We start from the raw sequence: 18,860 nt of genomic DNA, 5'->3' as shown, positions 1-18,860 counted from the left end.
TCTTCTGTACTTTTATGGATTTCTCCTGCACCATAAAAAGGGGTATTTTACAGGAGATTCGAGTAAACTACTTTGCTGGTATATCAGCTCAAACCAGTTTGACCACTGACCGCATAGTATTTTGTAAAGAGAAACTTGTAAAGAGAAACTTGTAAAGTGCATGCATAAAGTTTGGGGTCATCCTGGATCACGCTGAGGAAGATTTGAGAAGACTCTAGAAGGAGAAGAGGGCATGCGCCGAAGAAGAGACGCCTATTCATGAATATGTATTAGCAGACAGGATATAAACCAAGAACAGGAACTGTACCGCGTGTGTCTTGGTGGAGCGGAGGGTCCCGGCGCACCCAACGCTGTTTGCTTGCCTCTGTTTAATAAATTGTAAACTTATATTGGAATCCTGGTTGGGACTAAATCATTTATCACACTTGCATCATGGATAGGATCAGAGCTCCAGCTGTATCCTCCCAGAGGAAGAGACAGAAAGGGAAGCATTCTCCAAAACTTTCCTGCAGTTATGAAATAAAGTTCAATAAGTTTGTCATTTTTATTATGCAGCGGAAGATGGGGATGACCAGAAGAACGTTTTTGATGGAGCTGGCAAGAAGAAAAGGTTTCAGAGTAGAAAATGAGCTAAGGTAGGAAAATGCTTGTATGCGTGAAAATAACACATGGTAATGCTGCTTGAAGCATTCTGATTTAATGAATGCAGTCATACATGTAGTTGAAGTTTTTGCCTATGTGTTTGGTAGATAGACTTTGTTCTTCCCACTGTAAAGATGCTTCAGGATTTTAGCGGGTGTTCCTAAAGCATGGTTCACTTTGTTCTGGGCAGAGAGCAGGCAGAACACAAACGTTAGCAAAATTTCTAACTTTTTACATCTAAAATCTGTGGTTCTAATTTATCTTAAGTCTGTCAATTTTAATGTGTCTGCATTTTTCAGTGTGCTGCTTCTCACAAGGAAAGTAAAAAATGTAAGGTGTGAACTGGCAAGCGTTTTTCATGGGATGTGCTTCTGCGCATTTGTATAGTCTCACTGGAATCGATGAATCGTGTCTTCAGCTGATCTAAATCAGCCATTGTTTATAAACCCCTTAAAGTAAGGTTAAGATTAATATAAACTTAATGATCAATTCCTGAAATGAAAAGAAGTTAAATATGCAGGAATGGAAAATGTGAAGGGTGGAAGGAGGCATTTCTCCAGAAATTCTAATATTTGATCTTCCTATGAGTAATACACTGCTGTGAGTTTCAAAGTTACTGGCTTACACTTTGGTATAATCTGGAAGAGGACTGGAGAGAAGACCTAGGAATGAAATACCACATATATGGTATTTCAAGGTGCAGATATACTCCAGCTGCAGATTTGACCGATGGCGTTTCTATAATAAATCAACTCATTTTGAAGGTGGGTGAATTTGGAGGAAGTCACCTTCCTCCAAACAGCGCTTTTCATGAGTGCTAGTTATATCATTATGCAGTTTTCTGAAAGCTACATCATTATGTAGGTTCTCTGAAAAGCTGGAAGAAAACCAAGTATTGATCATTTCTCTGTATCTGTATGCAGATAGCATACAACTGGGTCCTCCCTATAAAACCTCATTTCCACAGATTTTTCAGTTCCATCAACTTTGAAAGCCTGAGGATGAAGGGAGGATGAAATAATTTGTTAAGCAAGATTCAAGCAGGTATTGAACAGAAGTAGGCAATTAGCGTCTGATACAAAACTAATTGAATTCTCAGGGAAAAAAAAAATGAACTGGGCTGTTCTGAATCTTACATTAACAATCCGTTGAGGACTGAGTAGAGGGTTTCTCAGCTGCTTTGACACACGTATTTATTGCCAATATTTCACTCGCTGTAAGTTGTATGCAAGGCAGGTGTTATGTTTAATTTCCCCTTAGCTGCTACTGGATAAGACAGAACTACTTAACTGTTGATTTTTGTTTTGGAAAATGCCAGAGGAAATGCTAAATTTGTTACGTTCTGTGCCAAGAAAAAAGCACAGCTGTACAGGTACCAGAGGAAACCGGTGCACAGCAGCTAAACTGCTGCTGCAAGCATAGCGATGGCAAAGTTCCCAGATCTGCAGCTTGGTACAAATATATTACATATGAATATTTTATATGAAGTGGAATAAACTACAGGAAGCAGAAGTTCTATGTCTAACTGATTTTTTTTCCCCCCCGCCCCGAGTCAAGTAAAGATGTGACAGTTTAATTAAAGTAGAACCTAGCAGGGTTAAATAATAATAAACGCAATATTATTTCATGGAGAGTCACCTAGCCTAGATTTGTAATCTTTTAGATTAAAATTAATTGGGATTCTTTTTTCCAATAGACTCTGCTCTACAAATTGCACAATATGGAGAGAAAAAAATTATAGTATACCATGGCAGTTTTCATATTTATAAAGTATAGTACATTCAATGAATTTCTGATATTCTAGAAATATAGTACACTTAATGCATTGGACAGTTATGTGATAACAGTTTTCTATGGGGTGACTCCAGTATTTGTCACTGTGAATAGGCAATCTTATGAAATCAATGATTGTTGGCATGAATCAGGGTCATGGGGGTAGGCCAAGGGGTTTTGTTGGTCTTCTAGAAAGTAGTTTGGTTTGAAAGGTTGTGCGGTCTGCCTTTAACAGTTAGCATGCATCATCTTTAAAGTCCATACTAACCAGCTGTCTCTACCAGTGGTGCCTTGTCTGCTTGGACAGGTTGATGGCTTAACTTCTCCAGATGTTACAGAAGGACTGCAAAGCAACCTGTCTGGTCCATTTGAAATTTACTGTATACACACAAGCCTGTCACCAGCATGGGCTAGCAGGAGGTTATGGAGGCTTGCAGATGTAGGTGGCTACCATCAGGACAATTTATGTTCCAATTATAGGCTTATTTGACTTAGCTTTTATAGAAATAATGATACTGTCTGTCTGTGCCTTTCCCCAAGAAGTTTAGGAATCTGTTGACTGGTATCAGTTAATTTTGGTATATATTTCAGAGGTTCTGAGGTCATACAAGTTTCATGAAAATGAACAGTTTCCTCCTTTATCTGTTGTTGTCTTTGTGGGTGACAGCACCCTCCTGGGGTGTGTATGGAGGGGAAGTACTAGGAATCGCTCAAAATTTCCTACCAAGTTGTTAGGTTTCTAAACTTGCTGAGGAACATCAGCAGGTCAGGTAGAAATTTACAGATCATCCTAAGTATGTATGTAATTTTTTCTTGAAACATAACTTTGTCCCTGCCCATTATTTTCCCGTGGAAGGTGCAGAAATGTGTCTTTCAGTCCAATGTTATTCTAGTACATCAACCCAAATTTAATGTACTGAACTTTGTGCTACTATATTTTTTAAGCAACATACACCATAAAATCTATTGAACAATAACTCAGTCTGTAAATTTTATATTTGCTAAACTAAGATATTAATTTTGCAGGAGACTGGCCTGTTAGTAGCAACGAAGTGGTCTTTAGATGGAGTGCATAATTCATAAGATTTAAGTCATGAGCATTTGACAATGCCATATGTAAAGAGTTTAAGTACAGAAAAGTTAAATTTACAAAAAGGTATTACTAGTTGTGAAGCCTTAAAGAATGATGGTTAACAGACTTTTTAACACTGTAAAGCTTTCATTCATTGATCAGGAATATTGGGAAAGGGCTGTCAGGTGTCGTAAAGCACCCTTTTCATTATGGTACTGCTCGTGCACGCCAAATATTTTGAGAGTCGCAAAAAAATGCGTAATAGGGTGGTGTCTTACAGAAGGCAAACGATGCCGAAATAAAGAAAATGCTGCCCTTACAGGAGCTGCCAGGCTAAAGTCTTTCCTCAAAGTAGATTCAGTGGCTGGAATACATGTGTTGTGATATGAAAACACAACCGCTTCCCACATCCTAACGTACAATATATGCTACAGTTTTCAGGAAGTGGGTGGTAAGTGAATCTGGAAATAATGCCTCTGTGTCTGTGTACAGTTGGGTTCAGGGAAAGAAGAAAACTTCTCTCTGTGTACTTCTTGACAGTGACTCCGTCACTCACATTGTGGCTGAGAATAACTCTTACCCAGAGGTGCTCGACTGGCTGAGGACGCAGGATGTGGGCGACAGCTCCGGGTTTGAACTATTGGATATCTCCTGGTTCACAGCCTGCATGGAAGCTGGAAGACCAGTTGATTCAGAAATGAAATACCGTCTCGCGGTAAGACAGATCCTTCAGTGACATTCAAAATGAATGACTGTGAGTGATTTTTTTTTTTTTTTAAAGCTAAAAACATGTATACTTGTGCTGTGATATAATGTCTGAATTGAAAACATTTTTTTCCCTAAAGTTTACGTGAGTAATTCACACAGCTTTAATAGTTTAAAAGGACCTTCCATGCCTTCTATATCAGTGTCTGGTAATGCTGTGTTACTATGGTGTCGCATGTTACAAACTGGTAATATATATCGTTCTGGGGCAGGGGGAACAAACAACAAACCAAAAAACCAACAACAACAACCAACAAAAAAAATGTAAATGGGTGCTATTAAAGGGGGAATATTAATCAGTGAAGTATTTGCTGCTGTTGTGGTACTTGTGGTATTTCCACAAATAATTCAACATCACGGTAAATATCCCACTGAGCGCGGTGTGTTTTAATGGGCTCCTGATGGAATACTTTGCCTATTCAAAGCAATAGAAAAGCATTAAACCCTTTGGTGTTTAGAGGTGAGCAGCTAACGGCTAGACTCTTGGAGGACCTGCGAAATGAAGGCTGCCGCAGTCTGCGGACGTGCATTTACAAACTTGGCACCATCAAGCAAAACTGTGCTAAGAAAAAAAGTTTTTATTACGCTGTATTATCTCTCACTGGGAGCTGAAAGTCAGAGGGTGTTGTGAATAGCAGGCTGATTATTTGGGAATAGTGTTTGACCTTGAAGCAGTGGATGATGGCATATTTTCCTCTGATCTATATCTGAGAAAATTATGTGCTAATTTCTCAAATTGGAGCATGGTGTGAACTGGTGATACTCAATACCCGCGGTACGGACCGTGGATGATGAGGGCGCGGTAGCGATGCCCCCGCGTGCTGTGCACAGCTTGATGACAGCGTGTGCCGCGGGGCCATGGAACAGCCCCTGCCCTGCAGCGGGATGAACCTGTTCCCTTGTTGTGCACGTGCTCAAGCCTCTCGGTGACGGATTTAACACGCACTGGTGAAGAAATTAATTCCTACTTCGAGAGAATTGCGAGTCTGATCTAAAGCGCTCTGAAGTGAAGTGAGGGGTTCCTGCGGATTTCTGAGGGTCTGGATTAGGCTCAGCGTGAACTGTGACCCCGCTGCAAAACTGGGAGACCCATGAACACGGGGACCCGGCAGGATCTGCCGCGTGGACCTTCCTGCGAGGCAGAGGATGCCTGAATGCTGAACAGCAACGTTGCGCTGCTTGCTGCTGCTTTATCCCGATGTTTAGATTATGAAGGATGATTCATAAATACCACCCTTCCCCAAGAAAAACTGTAGCTCCTGATTCATTTTTTCAGTCATCTTTCATTGCCAGAAACTATTTTCCAGGGCTTTACATATAAGAATTACTGTTTAATAACACTTTGCGGGGGGAAGGAGTGAATACACCAGCTGGAGCTGCCGCTCTCGCACTCGGCATAATTCCATGACAGAATATGTGTTTATGTCTGCAATCCTTCAAATGAAGTATTTTTGCAGTATATTCATAACATTTTCAGTAAATCTGTTGGAGAGAGAATAGAAGAAAGAAATTAACGCAAAACAGGAAAAAGTTGAAAACCTTGTAACTATTGTATTATATAATCTTACAGGCACACAAGTCATAAAAGTATAAATACTGGTGATGCAAAAAAATTTTCTAAACAAGAAATAAATCCAAAAGGCAAGCAAAATCCTGTGAACTTTGAGAGTTTCACATCAGGATTAAAAGTAAGCCAAATTACCCTTTATGTACATTCTTAATTTTAACAGTGCAGGAAGACCTATAGGTTCAGAGATCTCAGAAAATATCTTTTCATTTATTTTTTTCTTTCAAAACAGGAAATGCCTTTGTCTTTCTCCAAAATGTCTCCAATGATGCTGAAGCATGTTGTGTGTGTGGTTTGTTTTTTTTTTAAATCAATGAGAAGGCTACTGCAAGTTGAACAACCTTAGCTTTCTTTTATATGTAAAAGTCCTTTTGGAATACTCCTGGAGCAGAAATGCTGAAAAAGGTAGCAGCACTGTCAGGAGACAGATCATTATTATACTTTGAGACTGGCTTTGCAAGTAAGAGCTGCTGTTTTTATCGAAACGTAAAGATTTCATGCTAATAAAGTGCAATAAGCAAGCCAGTGACAGCTGTACTGTTAACTTTAAAGCATCTAGTTAAGACCAGTCTTAATTATATAGTGGCTCTGAAGTAACAAGCATTTTTGTAAAGCAAACAAGTAAGGAAGAGAAAGAATTCTAGAAGTTCCGCAAATTTAAAAATAATTTTGTCACCATGATTTTTTTTTTTCTGCCTTAAGAAATGCAGAAGGATTGAAGTAAAGGTTAATTTTTTTTTTTTAAGTACTAGACTGAACTTGTACTTAATGTCATTTAATTGGAGTTTCACTGAAGACAAACTTGGTTTATTATGTCAGTCTTGTAAAATGTGAAAGTGAATTAACAAACCTTGAACTCAGGCTACATCATGAAGGCTTTGAGGTAAAAGGAACCGATTGCAGTGGGGGAATGTTTTGGGTGAAATCTCATCTACATGTAGGTTAGTGGTAAAATTCCCTTTAATATCAGTTGCAGTAAGATTTCATCTTTCAGATCTTACAGAAGCCCATTTGGAAGGTTGTTCTTCATTTGTTTTAACGTATTGCTAAAAAGAAATGTCCTTCTCCATGCAAAACAAGGGGAATAAAGTCAGAGTTACAGATCATTAGCTAACATATTAATTACAGTTGTCACTAAAGTACATCTTTCTGTGGTTGCAAATGATCCAAGAGATGCTCTGGTGTTAGTGATTTATAGAGTATAAAAGGTTGAGTGACCAGATCTAAGGTGGTCTGAATTCCTATTGATTCATTCTGTAACAGTTGACTTTTATAGTTAATAGTCATCATTTAATTTAATAGGCTATGGAAGTGTGGTAACCAAACATCCACGTTAAAGGGAAATCAAAATTTTTCTCTGGCAAAGGAATACTTTTGTCCAGAGACACCTTCCCCGTCAAAAGGACGTGGGTGTTCTGGACAATAGCAGGACATGAACATTAATATGTGTGTGAGGGTATCCCCCACATGCCAGAAAGTCGTGCTGTTTCTGGGGTGATGGAAAAGAAAGAGGCAGAGAGGAAGCTTTCAGAGGGATGAAAAGAAAGGAAGAGAACCATCAGTGGGCTGGCACCCTCAGCAGCCTTGGGAACTGTGCTGCGACTGTGTCTCTTCCTCAGTCAGAACCCAAAAGCTGCTAGTTAGTTAGTTGTATTTTTTTAGAATGGAAGAGGGATTTATTTCCTTGAACAAAGGCTTTCCCTCCACATTAGGAAAAGGCAGTACCACATCTTTTGATCCCTTGCCATGTCATGTGACAGGCAACTCGTACTTAACATTTTCCGGAGCGTCTCACTCTGTTGCCTCGCGAGAGAGAGAGGCTCTAACTAATGGAAGAAATCCTTCATGCTGACAGTCAGAGTTTCCCAGAAAATAATATGGAACTTATAAAATGGCTGCCTTCTCTTCATAAAGTGCTGGATATCAGCAGACTTTATTATTTGATCAGTGCTGTCTGGACTTTACAAAGCTGCTGGCTGTTGAATAATGTGGCCTGACACAGTCTCTAGTATCTGCACCCCTTATTCACCGCTGCTCCGCTTTCTCTCTCTCTCTTATTTCCTTATGCCATTATACTTCTCTGTATATTTAAAAAAATAGTTTGACAAAGAGCAAAGGAGTCCCCTGCAAGATTAATTCTGCAAAAAATCTTCTCTGCTGTACAAACTGATGCTAGTGGTACAGGCTGATTTTCCTGTTTATGCCATGTGTAAAATGTCACTGTGAAGGAGTGGCAGTGACATTCACTGTAACTGCAGCCTGGATGTGCGGTGCAAACTCTGACTAGCTCTAGCAGTTACATAGCCTACACATTTGGATATTTTTCAGTGGTTGCCCCTGTGCAGTGTGCAATAATTTCATTTTAACGTGGTGGATTTATCTGGGGGGGAAAAAAAAAGGAATTTTAATGCTTACAATTTTTCTCATATCCATAGTTGTTTCTTCCCAGTACTACAAATTGTTCTGAGGTAGTGTGAGTTTGCAGCATTGCTTGCTCTTGCACACAGTAATTGCTACTGGATGAAATTTTAGGTTTGTCCCATAATCTGTACAAATGCTTTTATCACACCTGGTCTTCCCACCAAAAAGCAGTATCATTCCTGTTCTATGTCCTGCTGATGACAGGAGAGCATCTCTGTAGCTCTCATGCAGGCATCATAGTATTCCCTAAAAACCAGACTATAGTAATTACTGTTTACTAGATGTTTTTGCTGTTGATTTCTAGATGAAGTTTCTCCTGTTGTTATATATAATAGAGTATTGTTAATTAAAAGCATAACTATTGCTGATTAAGAAAAATGCTCAAATACCTTTGCTAAGGCAGGAACAGGGTGTTTATGTGCCAGTCTATCACCCTTTTAAACACACAGAGTTTCTGCGTTAATTTTGCTCTCATCCAAATGCCCACTAATGCTATGTCTAGGGCCCTTGTTCTTTGTGTGTCTATGTCCTAATGAAGATACTACCTTATTATATATTCTATTCAGTAACATTCTGTTTGTTCACAGCCTTTGCAGCTGGCACTATCATTTCAAGCAGTATATTAGCTGTAATCAATCATTGTTTATATGATTTAAAATCAATTTAGAAGTATAATTCATGAATGTGTGCAAAAGTGGATGAGTAGTGCTGTTGATCCTGGCTGAAACCCATTTCGATTAATCCCAAGAGTGGTCTGATACATAAAATAGCTTCCTTTCTTTCAGTGTATGCTATGAAAACTGCCATATAATTCACTGCTCCTTCAGCTGTGCAAGCAAATGCCTTTTTTTGTGTGTGTGTGAATACTATTATTTAACTACTCTGTATCAAATACAAAGGCAATTTAGCATAAAATTATGTGTGTGTGGGGTGTGTGTGTGTAAAGGCACATACACACATTTATAGGTTTGCCTAGTGCAGGTGCTAGCTTTATGTCTGCATGCCTTTAGATACAGGGGAGAAAGGGCTCATCGTTCCATTATTGGGGTGAAAATTTCCCCCATGTATCTTCGTGATATTTCTTGCTGTTGAACCATTTCCCTGTGGATTTTGGATAGCGCGATGCAATACACTTTTCACAGATCTATGAAATGCTTTCAGACAAAATGACAAATAGCAAACACTACACAGAGATACTGAGAACATTCTGGGTGTTTCCAAAGTATTTCTGATTTGGGCACTTTCAATGAAAGCAAAGGAATTAAAGGGCGGTTTATATAAAACAGCAGAAAAACTGGTGCCAGGTTGTCTTTTTCCAGTTGCTCACTGGTCAGGACACTCGCATGTTGAGGACTCGTGCTCAGGACCCTGTTTTACTAATGGGGACGTGACTCTGCATATCCCACCTCTCAGGAGAATTCCCTTCCCACCCTGCTACAGAGACTGCCCACAGGCTTTTTTGTTGATCCTTGTTGATTTTGCATGGAACAAAATCAGGTGAAAGGCAAATGAACATGAAGTGTGCCTGGTGCTTGGGAAACTCGCATTTAAGTTTTGGCACCTGGCTGCTTTTCCTTGCTCCAGTGAACACCTAAAAATGATGTCCGATTTGGATCGGCATGTATGGAAATGGCTGAGTGAGAAACTGCATCATGAGGTGAATGCTGGCTGGTGGATGAAAGCATGGAGATGATGCTTTAACGGCTGTTTGTAAATGTTTCCTTTGCTTTATAATGACCCCAAAATAGAACATTTAGCATAATGAATTAAATCGAAACCAAAAAAGCTTTCTTCCGTTTTACCTGGAAGAGGGGGGAAAAGTTTATTTTAAAATTGTACAAACATTTTTCCTCCACCACTGAATTGAGCTGCAGATCGAAAAATTCAGTTATTTGAGGTTTGGTTTTTTTTTTTTTTTTGGTCTGTCTTTTCCCCTCCTTGGTCTAACACCCCTGATCTTATATTGAATCATCTAGTGTTTTCTGGGAAAATTCTCTGTTCTTTTAAGCTTATCCACTCTTAAAACTTTGTATATTTTTCAGTCTTATTGCAATAACAAGAGAAATAGGAGAGAGACTTGTCAAAATTTCTTTGCGGAGGGAGTGGTCAGGCATTGGAACAGGCTGCCCAGGGGAGGTGGTGGAGTCACCATCACTGGAAGTGTTCAAAAAATGTGTAGATTTTCACTTCAGGACATGGTTTAGTGGGCATGGTGGTGTTGGTTTGATGGTTGGACTTGATGACCTTAAAGGTCTTTTCCAACCTTAGTGATTCTGTGATTCTGTAGAGAGATTTTTTCTTTTTTTTTTTTTTAAATGACAGTGCCATTGAAAACTCCCTGCAAGAACTTATTGCAGAAAATGAAAAACCCCTGTAATCACCAAATAAACTGGTCTTGTCATGAAATTAAATTAATGAAATGAATTATGAAATGAAATGTTTTTCCTAGGAAGATGATAGGAGCACTATTATTCTCTTACCACACTTAAAGGTATGTATTTTGGGCTCATGAAATGTATTGTTGGTATCTTAAGTTATTTGGCAGGTGTGTCCCCAACCTTATCCCCATTTTTTTTTTCTTGTTAGGAACAAGATCAGTCTCCTCCTTTGAATATACCTGAATCGGAATTGCCGTCATTTGTTGTAAGCAAAGTGTCTCAGTATTCCTGTCAAAGGAAGACAACTTTAAATAACTGCAACAAGAAATTCACGGTAATACTTTTTCTATCCATGAAATAAAACCTAGCATAAGTAAAATAATTAATATAGTACTTGCATCAATATTTTCTATGGCACTGTCAGTAAATTCATGAGTTAGGCAGTACAATGATAACAATTTTTAAAAGTTATAAATCTGCCATTTTTAAATAAAAATTGAGTGCAAGCTTAATTGCAACCTTTAATTATTGCTGCAAGCTTAACACAGTGGATCTTTAAATACACCGATAGCTTGTAAACACATGAATTTTTAAAATAAATGGTAGAATAACATTCTGAAAGTATCTTTTAGCCTTTCATAACAGCCTTATTTGACAAGCTGGAAGTAATAATAAGCAAAAGTTTGGCTTAGATCAAGGTACTTAGATCCAAGGTACTTCACAATTACTGTGCTGCCTTTTCATTTGCCCAAGTGTTCTGTTCCTCTAAGTGTAAGTGTAAACTTCAGATTTTCACAACTGCTTAGTTATGAAAACAGATTGTGTGATCAATGTAATTATTTTAACATCATAAAAAAAGCCTTTAAATTTTCTAGTTAAATGGGAGTCTTAGGGACTGTCATACATCCTATTTAATGCTCATAACATTATACAATTCAGTGAGTATGAAAAGCCTGAGTCATCTGGTCTAAATTCCTCTTAAGCTATTGTGTCTAATGGCTCCTCTTGGCTGGCTCTAGATACTCAGTGACAACTATTCAATAGGAAACTTTTGACATAGAGACTCCAATGTAGTATAGTCTGAATAAATCTGTCATAGTTACATTTATACGTTTCAACTATAACATGAAACACCTCCTCATCTTCTTAAAGTTTTATTATTTATTTTCTTATCATTCATAGTTTTTTATGCTTTTACTTTGTGTGTGCCTATAAATACATACAAATCTTTCAAGTAAATATTATTTCTAAGATCCATATAAAAAGAATAACAACGGATACCGGTAATTTGAGAATAAAAAACATTTACGGGGTAAATACTAAAACCTCTGGGAATTCAGAACTAAAGATAAACCTAAGAGCAATTCCAAAACGTCTTGATCTGGGAATGCACAGTTTAAAATTAAACAACCTAAATTTTGCCCTGTAGTGATGCTTTGAAATAATCATCAATAATACCCATTATGTAATAGTGTTTATGGTACTCAAATAAGTTAATCTGTTTGGTTACTTAAAAAATTTTCCCTTTTTGCGCGACCTGGTGGAGATTGTGTTTTGACCCTGCTTTGAGCCTGCAGATACACTAGAGACCTCCCGAGGTCCCTTCCAGCCCCAATGGTTCCGACATACCCAAAACTGCTTCTTTTGAAATGGCTACCATGCCCCACCTCCTGCTAGAAAAACAAGGCTGTGAATGTTATCATTTAATGTCTTGAAAGCAGTCATTCTTTTTCACTGTTTACAAATACAAAATACACTCTGCTGTAGGGGAAGAGTCAGATCAAGTATGGTATGACCCAAAGATTCTATAAAATGCTGGCCTTCTTGGGGAAATAGTAAATAAGTAAGAAATAATAGTAAGTAAGTGCTTTAGTGCTATGCTTCCTGAAAATAGTGGGGTGTGGGAGTCTGTCTCTTTGTTGGTTTTTCTGTAGTAGGACGTTTTGTCAGTCATTCCGAAGGTAAAAAATTAAAAGTAACTGTGGTGGATAACAGCGAAGTACAATGGCTACTCCCAGAAGGCACAAAGTTCTTGATTTTTAACTATCGTTAAAATTTTGAGCACAAAAAGGTTTAGAATAAGGTATTTCCTTTTTTTAATGATAGCTTTTAAAATTATCTTTCATTTTTGAAACATCTAACATATGTATTTGTAAATTCTCACAGTATTTTTCCATTTTCGAAGACTGGGTAATATACCTCTAGCAAACATATAGTCTGTCTTCTAGCAGTTGAATTCCTGAATTTAGTCCAAGATTTAGTTCAAACAAAAACTACGATACCAGCAACGTGTTCATTGAGTGGTTTCTTTTATATCTGTGCTTTGCAGAGAAGCAGTCCCTAAATTACTTCCAAGTTTATCATTGCCACAGCCTTAATGTCAGAATACAACTTGTATTTGATAAATGAATTTAGCTGAACACATTAGAAGCAGGGCAGTTTGATAACTGAAGTCCTAAGACTTCCTTCTGTAATCCTAGATATCAAACATTTCGGAGTCTGGGTAGAAATTGGGTTTCGTAGTGACAAAGGTGTCACTTTTTCATCCTCATACTTTGAGAGTACCTGTTCTGAGTTCATGCTGTATTTTATTTCTGGAGGCGGTACTGAACAAGTTGATAATGTGTATGAGTCTGTCTAGTATCTGCACCTTGAAAGTTGTAATATAAGTCTGTATGGCTGTCGCTCTTTTTCCTCACAACCAAAGCTTGCAATGACACCTGAAGGCTTGGATGTTTATGGAGTGCAATAGTCCCATTCCCTGAGGCCTGCCAGTTAGTCTGCCTAATGTCACAGGACCCTGACTTTTAAGTTTTGCTGTTGTTTTGTAGCTCTTGTATTAGACCTGTAATTCACGTTCTCAAATAAAAGTGTTCCAACGTTTTTTCGGGGTGAGCACTTAGCAAGTGCACTGAAGCATTGGTATAATTCACTTGTGCATGCTGTGGGCAGCCAACCATTAAATGACAGATTTTCCCTGGCTCAGTGCCGTGCATCCTGAAAATTAGGTCCAAACCATCTTGAATTATGTGTTGATGATAGTATTTTGTTATAACAACTTTATTCTGTGAGCCAAGGTTGTTCCTTTTTCTTACAGATTTTCTGTTTTCTTTGGTTAGCTTGAAAATAACGCTTTTCAATCTCACCTGTAACAGGGGCGTGAAGCTATTATGTGCCTACGCATTCCGGGATGAAATAAGGGATTCCTCTTTCTACTGGACTTTGCCATGATACCCTGTGTCAAATTCCTCTTTCAAATGAATAGTAGTTATGTTTGAGAAAGAGTGGTAGTTATGTTTGACATCTTTTAGTCTCTTCAGAAGAGCAGGAAAACAGTCACTAATAGGCAGTGACTTCTGGAGAAATTGGTAATTAGTGATCGGTTTCAATCTTGAGTCCTGTTCTGTATGTATCTTACCATGAAACACCATTTATTAAAACCAAATAGCAGACATATTTGATGAGGGCTCATGAGGACAAGGTGATGGTTTGGCACACTAAATGCAATGTCTATGTTCAGCTGTCCCATGTTTCCTTTCTATTGTAATAGCCAGAAAGTAACTTGCAGAAAGGCAAAACAAACACGTTTTACATCGCGGGGGAAGCTACAGAATGGTTGGCAAAGACTGTCCAGATGTTAAGGTTTCATTACTATGTTCAGTGTGGGGCAAATCCTACCTGAATTATTTTCTTTTTTTATGAGCCGTTGAGTAGTAGCAAGGCCTGTTGTGTGAAGAATAGACTAAACATGTCAAATTGCATGCCAAGGAAAAGGCAGTGGCATTGCGTGGCAGTTCATGGAGGAAAAACGCAACTGCTTCAGACTTGTGGGGCCTCATGTGGTCTTTGGGTCATTGTGCATCACATCTTGTGGCCTCATGGTACATAAGTTGGGAATCACTGCCACAGGTTTTAACTGATCTGGGTGATTCAGGGATTGACCTGAATGCATAGCCCTAACTCACAGGTGAACTGTAGCTGTTCAGATGGGCAAAGGTGCAAAAAAAAGGGGGCAAATTGTTTCACCAGAGGCTGTACCTTAGCATGTTTCCTTCATGTTTGTTGTAATCATTAATGTTGCTATGGAATTTAATATTACAATATTGTTTTCTGGCTCATTTGTAAATAGCTAGCCATCCTTCCCCTCTCCCACTGAAAATATACACTTGGGGAGCTGCATTGTGTTTTCTTGTGGTAAAATAAATGGAGTCATTCTGCTGTGCCTGAGAGGGGTTGTCGGATTTGAATATTAATACCAGACTGCAATGAAATTCAGAAAGACATTCTTCTGTGAGGAAAATACAATTTAATTCTTACAGAAGAAACTAATTAAGTCAGAGGCAAATGGTTCTGTGATTCTGAGGCTTATTGCTAATGCTACTGAATGTTACTCTGCTTTCGCTGTTACTCATAGTAATGAGAATGTGGATGTTCAGCATGGGAAAGATGCCTGGTTTCCTTTCTGCTCTGTTAGAGAGGGAAAAAAAAATCCCTTTTTAATTTTCTCTTCTTTTGTACCTATAGAAACATATATCGGTTATGCCAGTGGCTCAAGCATTTATTATTATTCAGTTTTAAAACAGATCTCAGGAGAACCTCAACTTTAATTTTATAATGAACTTGGGAGCTCTATAGGTCGAAAACCACTAACTGAATGCATACCCTTAATAACATGTACTGTCTGACTGACATGGCTTACTTCAGTAAAAATTCTCCAGATGGTAGAATTCACACATTTTGTAAATGTATACCTATCCAAAATGATCTGGTGGTTTGGTCTAAGGAAGAAATATCTCTTCATATTCAAGGTAAGAGGGGGGGTTGCTCCCCAAAATACAAACAGAATAAAAATATACCTGTACCTTTTGTATACATACAAATCTGGGTTGCCATCAAGTCTATGCTGCTTTCTTTGACCATATTCATACGTGTAATATACACTTAGCATTTTATGCTTCTCATTACACTGTGTGTTTTTATCTAAGGCAGTGTTAAGTGATTGACACTGTAACTGCATTTTTGTGCTTTGTTGGCAAATCTTTTCTCACAATTGTGTTTTCTTTCACATTATGTGGAAAAATATAGAAACTTCTCAAGAGTACCACTGTTTTCTTTTGCAAGACACGAACCTGTTATTATTGGTTAATATGAGGAGAAGCTGGAGCGACCAGATATTTATTTCTAATAACAGTGTGTATACAAGGACCCTGAGATTGTGCACATTGTGCTATTACTGTTATTTTCATTCCCTCACCTCCTTTGTTTCTCCAGCTGATGTAAGATGATGCGATAAAATCTTTGGACCTGGGCAAGTACTGGGCTTTTCAGGTCAGATACCAAAAATAAAATAAAAAAAATCAGATTGCACAAAAATGGATCACACTATTTATTTGGAAATCACTTTAGTCAACACTACATGTTGGCTCAAATTGCTTAATTCTCCTTGAAATAAACACCTGAAAGTATTTATTTTCTCTTTCTGTGTATAAAAAAGGTATTCATGTGCCCTATGTCTCTTCCCCTTGACACATGAAATTAGGTATTACACTGGGGAAAGCAAGAAGAAAATTATTTGAATGAATGGTTCATTCTAAATCTCTTTAAAATCACTTTTGTCAGTTTTGAATGGACTCCGAACACTGGCAACAGCCATGTCATGGGAACTAGGACCCACCCTTTGGATTTACGATTTAGTAAATAAACTTCAAATAGAAAACAGCAATTGAGAGGAAAAGCAATTTGACTCAAATTGCTGTTCTGAGTATAATAATCTTTCAGCCAGGTATCATGTAGGATTTTTTAAATTTTTTTTTTTTTTTTGTTAGGAACACTTTGCTATTTAGCTCTTCAGTGGATTAAGTTCACCTGTACAATGGTATGTTGGTTTTTTTTTAATTTGTGTTGCAGTTGCGTTTGCAGGCTCAAGTAAGACAGAGGCCTTTTTTATAAGACATGTGGTACGAAGACATTCTAAAAGACAATTCAAGGCCCGGAGATTTCATAGCCCTAATAGACAGCAAGGGAAACAATGGCAGGGAGGTCTGAGGCAGCTTTCCAAGGTCACACAGCAGAGAAGCAATGGGTGTAGCCGTGGGAATAGACAAGTGCCATGTCCATGAAGCTGTAACGCTTTATTCACAAAACGTATTAGATTTAAAGTATGTTCTTGGTAGTCTAACATTGGTGATGTCTGTTCTCGCAGAGTCTTAAACTGAGGTTAGTAAAGACTATTTTGCAAGTAGCGATGGAACTGCTCTAACAATCTTGTCGAAATGAGCAGGTTAGTACGAAGCATAGCATGGGATCATTAGCTGCTTTGGCTTTCCTGAATGTGAGTGGACTTATGTCCTCTGATATTCATGTTGAAAGTTCAGGCATAAACCTGCATAGCATTATTGAGCTTTTGTTGTTTTGTTTTTTTTTTTAAGAATTGTTCTCATATATTAGTTGGGAATCTTGCTCTTTGTGTTGATTTCAGTGTTGTGATTTTTAGCATTTATAATATGATATTCTAGTGTGCATTTTTACATGTGCAAGGTGCTTACTGGTAACTTTGCTTTGTTCATGATATTTTATCCTACTAGGTCTTGAATACCAGATATTGACTAAGCTGCAAAATTTCTGTCAGTACCCCCCCACCCTCTTCCTTATTTTTACCATAATTCAGCAAAATCTTTGTGTACTTTTGCATCTGACCCGCTGGGATCTGGAAGTCCATTCCATCCCCAAATTTTTCCATAGTCCAAGTCTCACCAACCTATATTCCGCAATTTCAGATACAGATGGAAAATTTGCAATAACTGAAGAACTGAAATGTAGCCCAGCTATCTTTCACATTTAATTAGAGCAGTCCCTGCAGAATACCCTGGAGATTATGAAAATCCCACATGTTGGAAATCTCGAGAAATTTGGCTTCCTTTTAAACAGGCCATCTGAGTATTGTTCTGATTGATAGAAAGATGGCTAGGTGACTAATGTAAGAAATACGAAGGTTTAGGGAAAATGATGGGTCAGTAACTTTCCTTTTTATAGCACCATAAATAAATTTCACCAGAGATCTAATAGATTGCAAGCTTTTTTTCAGCTAATATAGGAGTTTCATGTGCTTTTCCCCTCTGGAATATTATTCAATATGGACTATAATGTTCAATAGACAGCAACTCCACTTGGAGATTTGTTGCTTTCTATTTTAAAGCAGAAAGATTTTATCAAAAAGAATGTCAAAAGCAGTTTTATGTTAAAAGACAGATCTGTGATTAATTACAGCATTTGCAGGCAATGTTTTGTACAGGGAATAATGAATATTCAATACTATTTAATTGTTTATTTATAACAGCTTAATGAGCTTTACAAAGGCAGGAAAACACTGAAAAATGCAAACTAGAATGATAAAAATGCTTTGATTATATTTTCTCATTGACTGTCAACAACCTCTGAGTAAAAAGCTATACGTGATCGTGTTTTTCAATAATGGTGGTGACATGGCTTTCTGAAAAATGCCCTCCTGCTAGTAGAAAGGGGCTAATACCTCTCTAAAACAGCAGTGGTAGTGGTATATGCAGACACATTCATCATGATGGCTGATTATTCAGTATAGAATACACGTATTTAAATGTGCATGTGAGAGGCTGCCTGCTGGGAGTGAGAAAAACATCCCTAGACTTTCTGAGCTTCCTGATCAAGAATACTGTCAGTCTCTGTCATTGCTACATACTGGTGAGCAGGTACTTATGAGAACTGTTTTCTGTCTATATATTTGTCTGTATAGACTATTTTAACAAGAACAACATTCTTTTTTTTTGTTCTATTCCCCCATTAATTCTGCTAGTGTTAACTGGAGTAAGAAATTTCTTGCCAAACGCTGCTTCCTTGAGCATTCGTGTGCACAGATGGTAGAGAGAGAAAAAGAAAAAACAATCATAATTTTGTGAGTGGAAATATAAATCTTGCTTAAAGCAAGAAGTAGCACCTCTTACTGCATAGTGGAAAAGAATCTTTGAAGCTGACGAAGAAGAAAAATAATAAGAATTTGGGAGGACATCCAAAAAAATCCCCAACCCACAAAAATCCTACAGCAGAAGAAACATCTGACTCCTATCACCCCACTTGTAATAAAAATATATATTCCCCCTTTGCTTTGCAGTACCATGTATGCTGTATTTGTTCTTCCATATGCAGACTGGGATGAATCTGTGCTGCTTGTCACCTCAAATTGGTAGTCTCCTTTTTTTTCCTGTGTTAG

General features: G+C 37.9%; 1 protein-coding gene across 1 annotated transcript in view; it reads left to right on the top strand.

Annotated features, from left to right (window-relative positions):
* Nucleotides 1-432: 432 nt before the first annotated feature.
* Nucleotides 433-18,860, top strand: part of LOC104626073 (DNA nucleotidylexotransferase-like) — a gene marked incomplete at its 3' end in the record, with an annotated part of 22,749 nt that continues 4,321 nt past the window's right edge. Inside the window, exons 1-3 of the mRNA XM_010293896.1 lie at nt 433-635; nt 4,028-4,202; nt 10,827-10,952. Of these exons, the coding sequence (XP_010292198.1) occupies nt 433-635; nt 4,028-4,202; nt 10,827-10,952 (504 nt within the window). The remainder of the gene's footprint in view (nt 636-4,027; nt 4,203-10,826; nt 10,953-18,860) is intronic.

This window comes from Phaethon lepturus, unplaced genomic scaffold (assembly GCF_000687285.1).
Source record: "Phaethon lepturus isolate BGI_N335 unplaced genomic scaffold, ASM68728v1 scaffold6709, whole genome shotgun sequence".
Taxonomy (NCBI): Eukaryota; Metazoa; Chordata; class Aves; order Phaethontiformes; family Phaethontidae; genus Phaethon; species Phaethon lepturus.
This window is presented reverse-complemented; position numbering and strand designations above follow the sequence as displayed.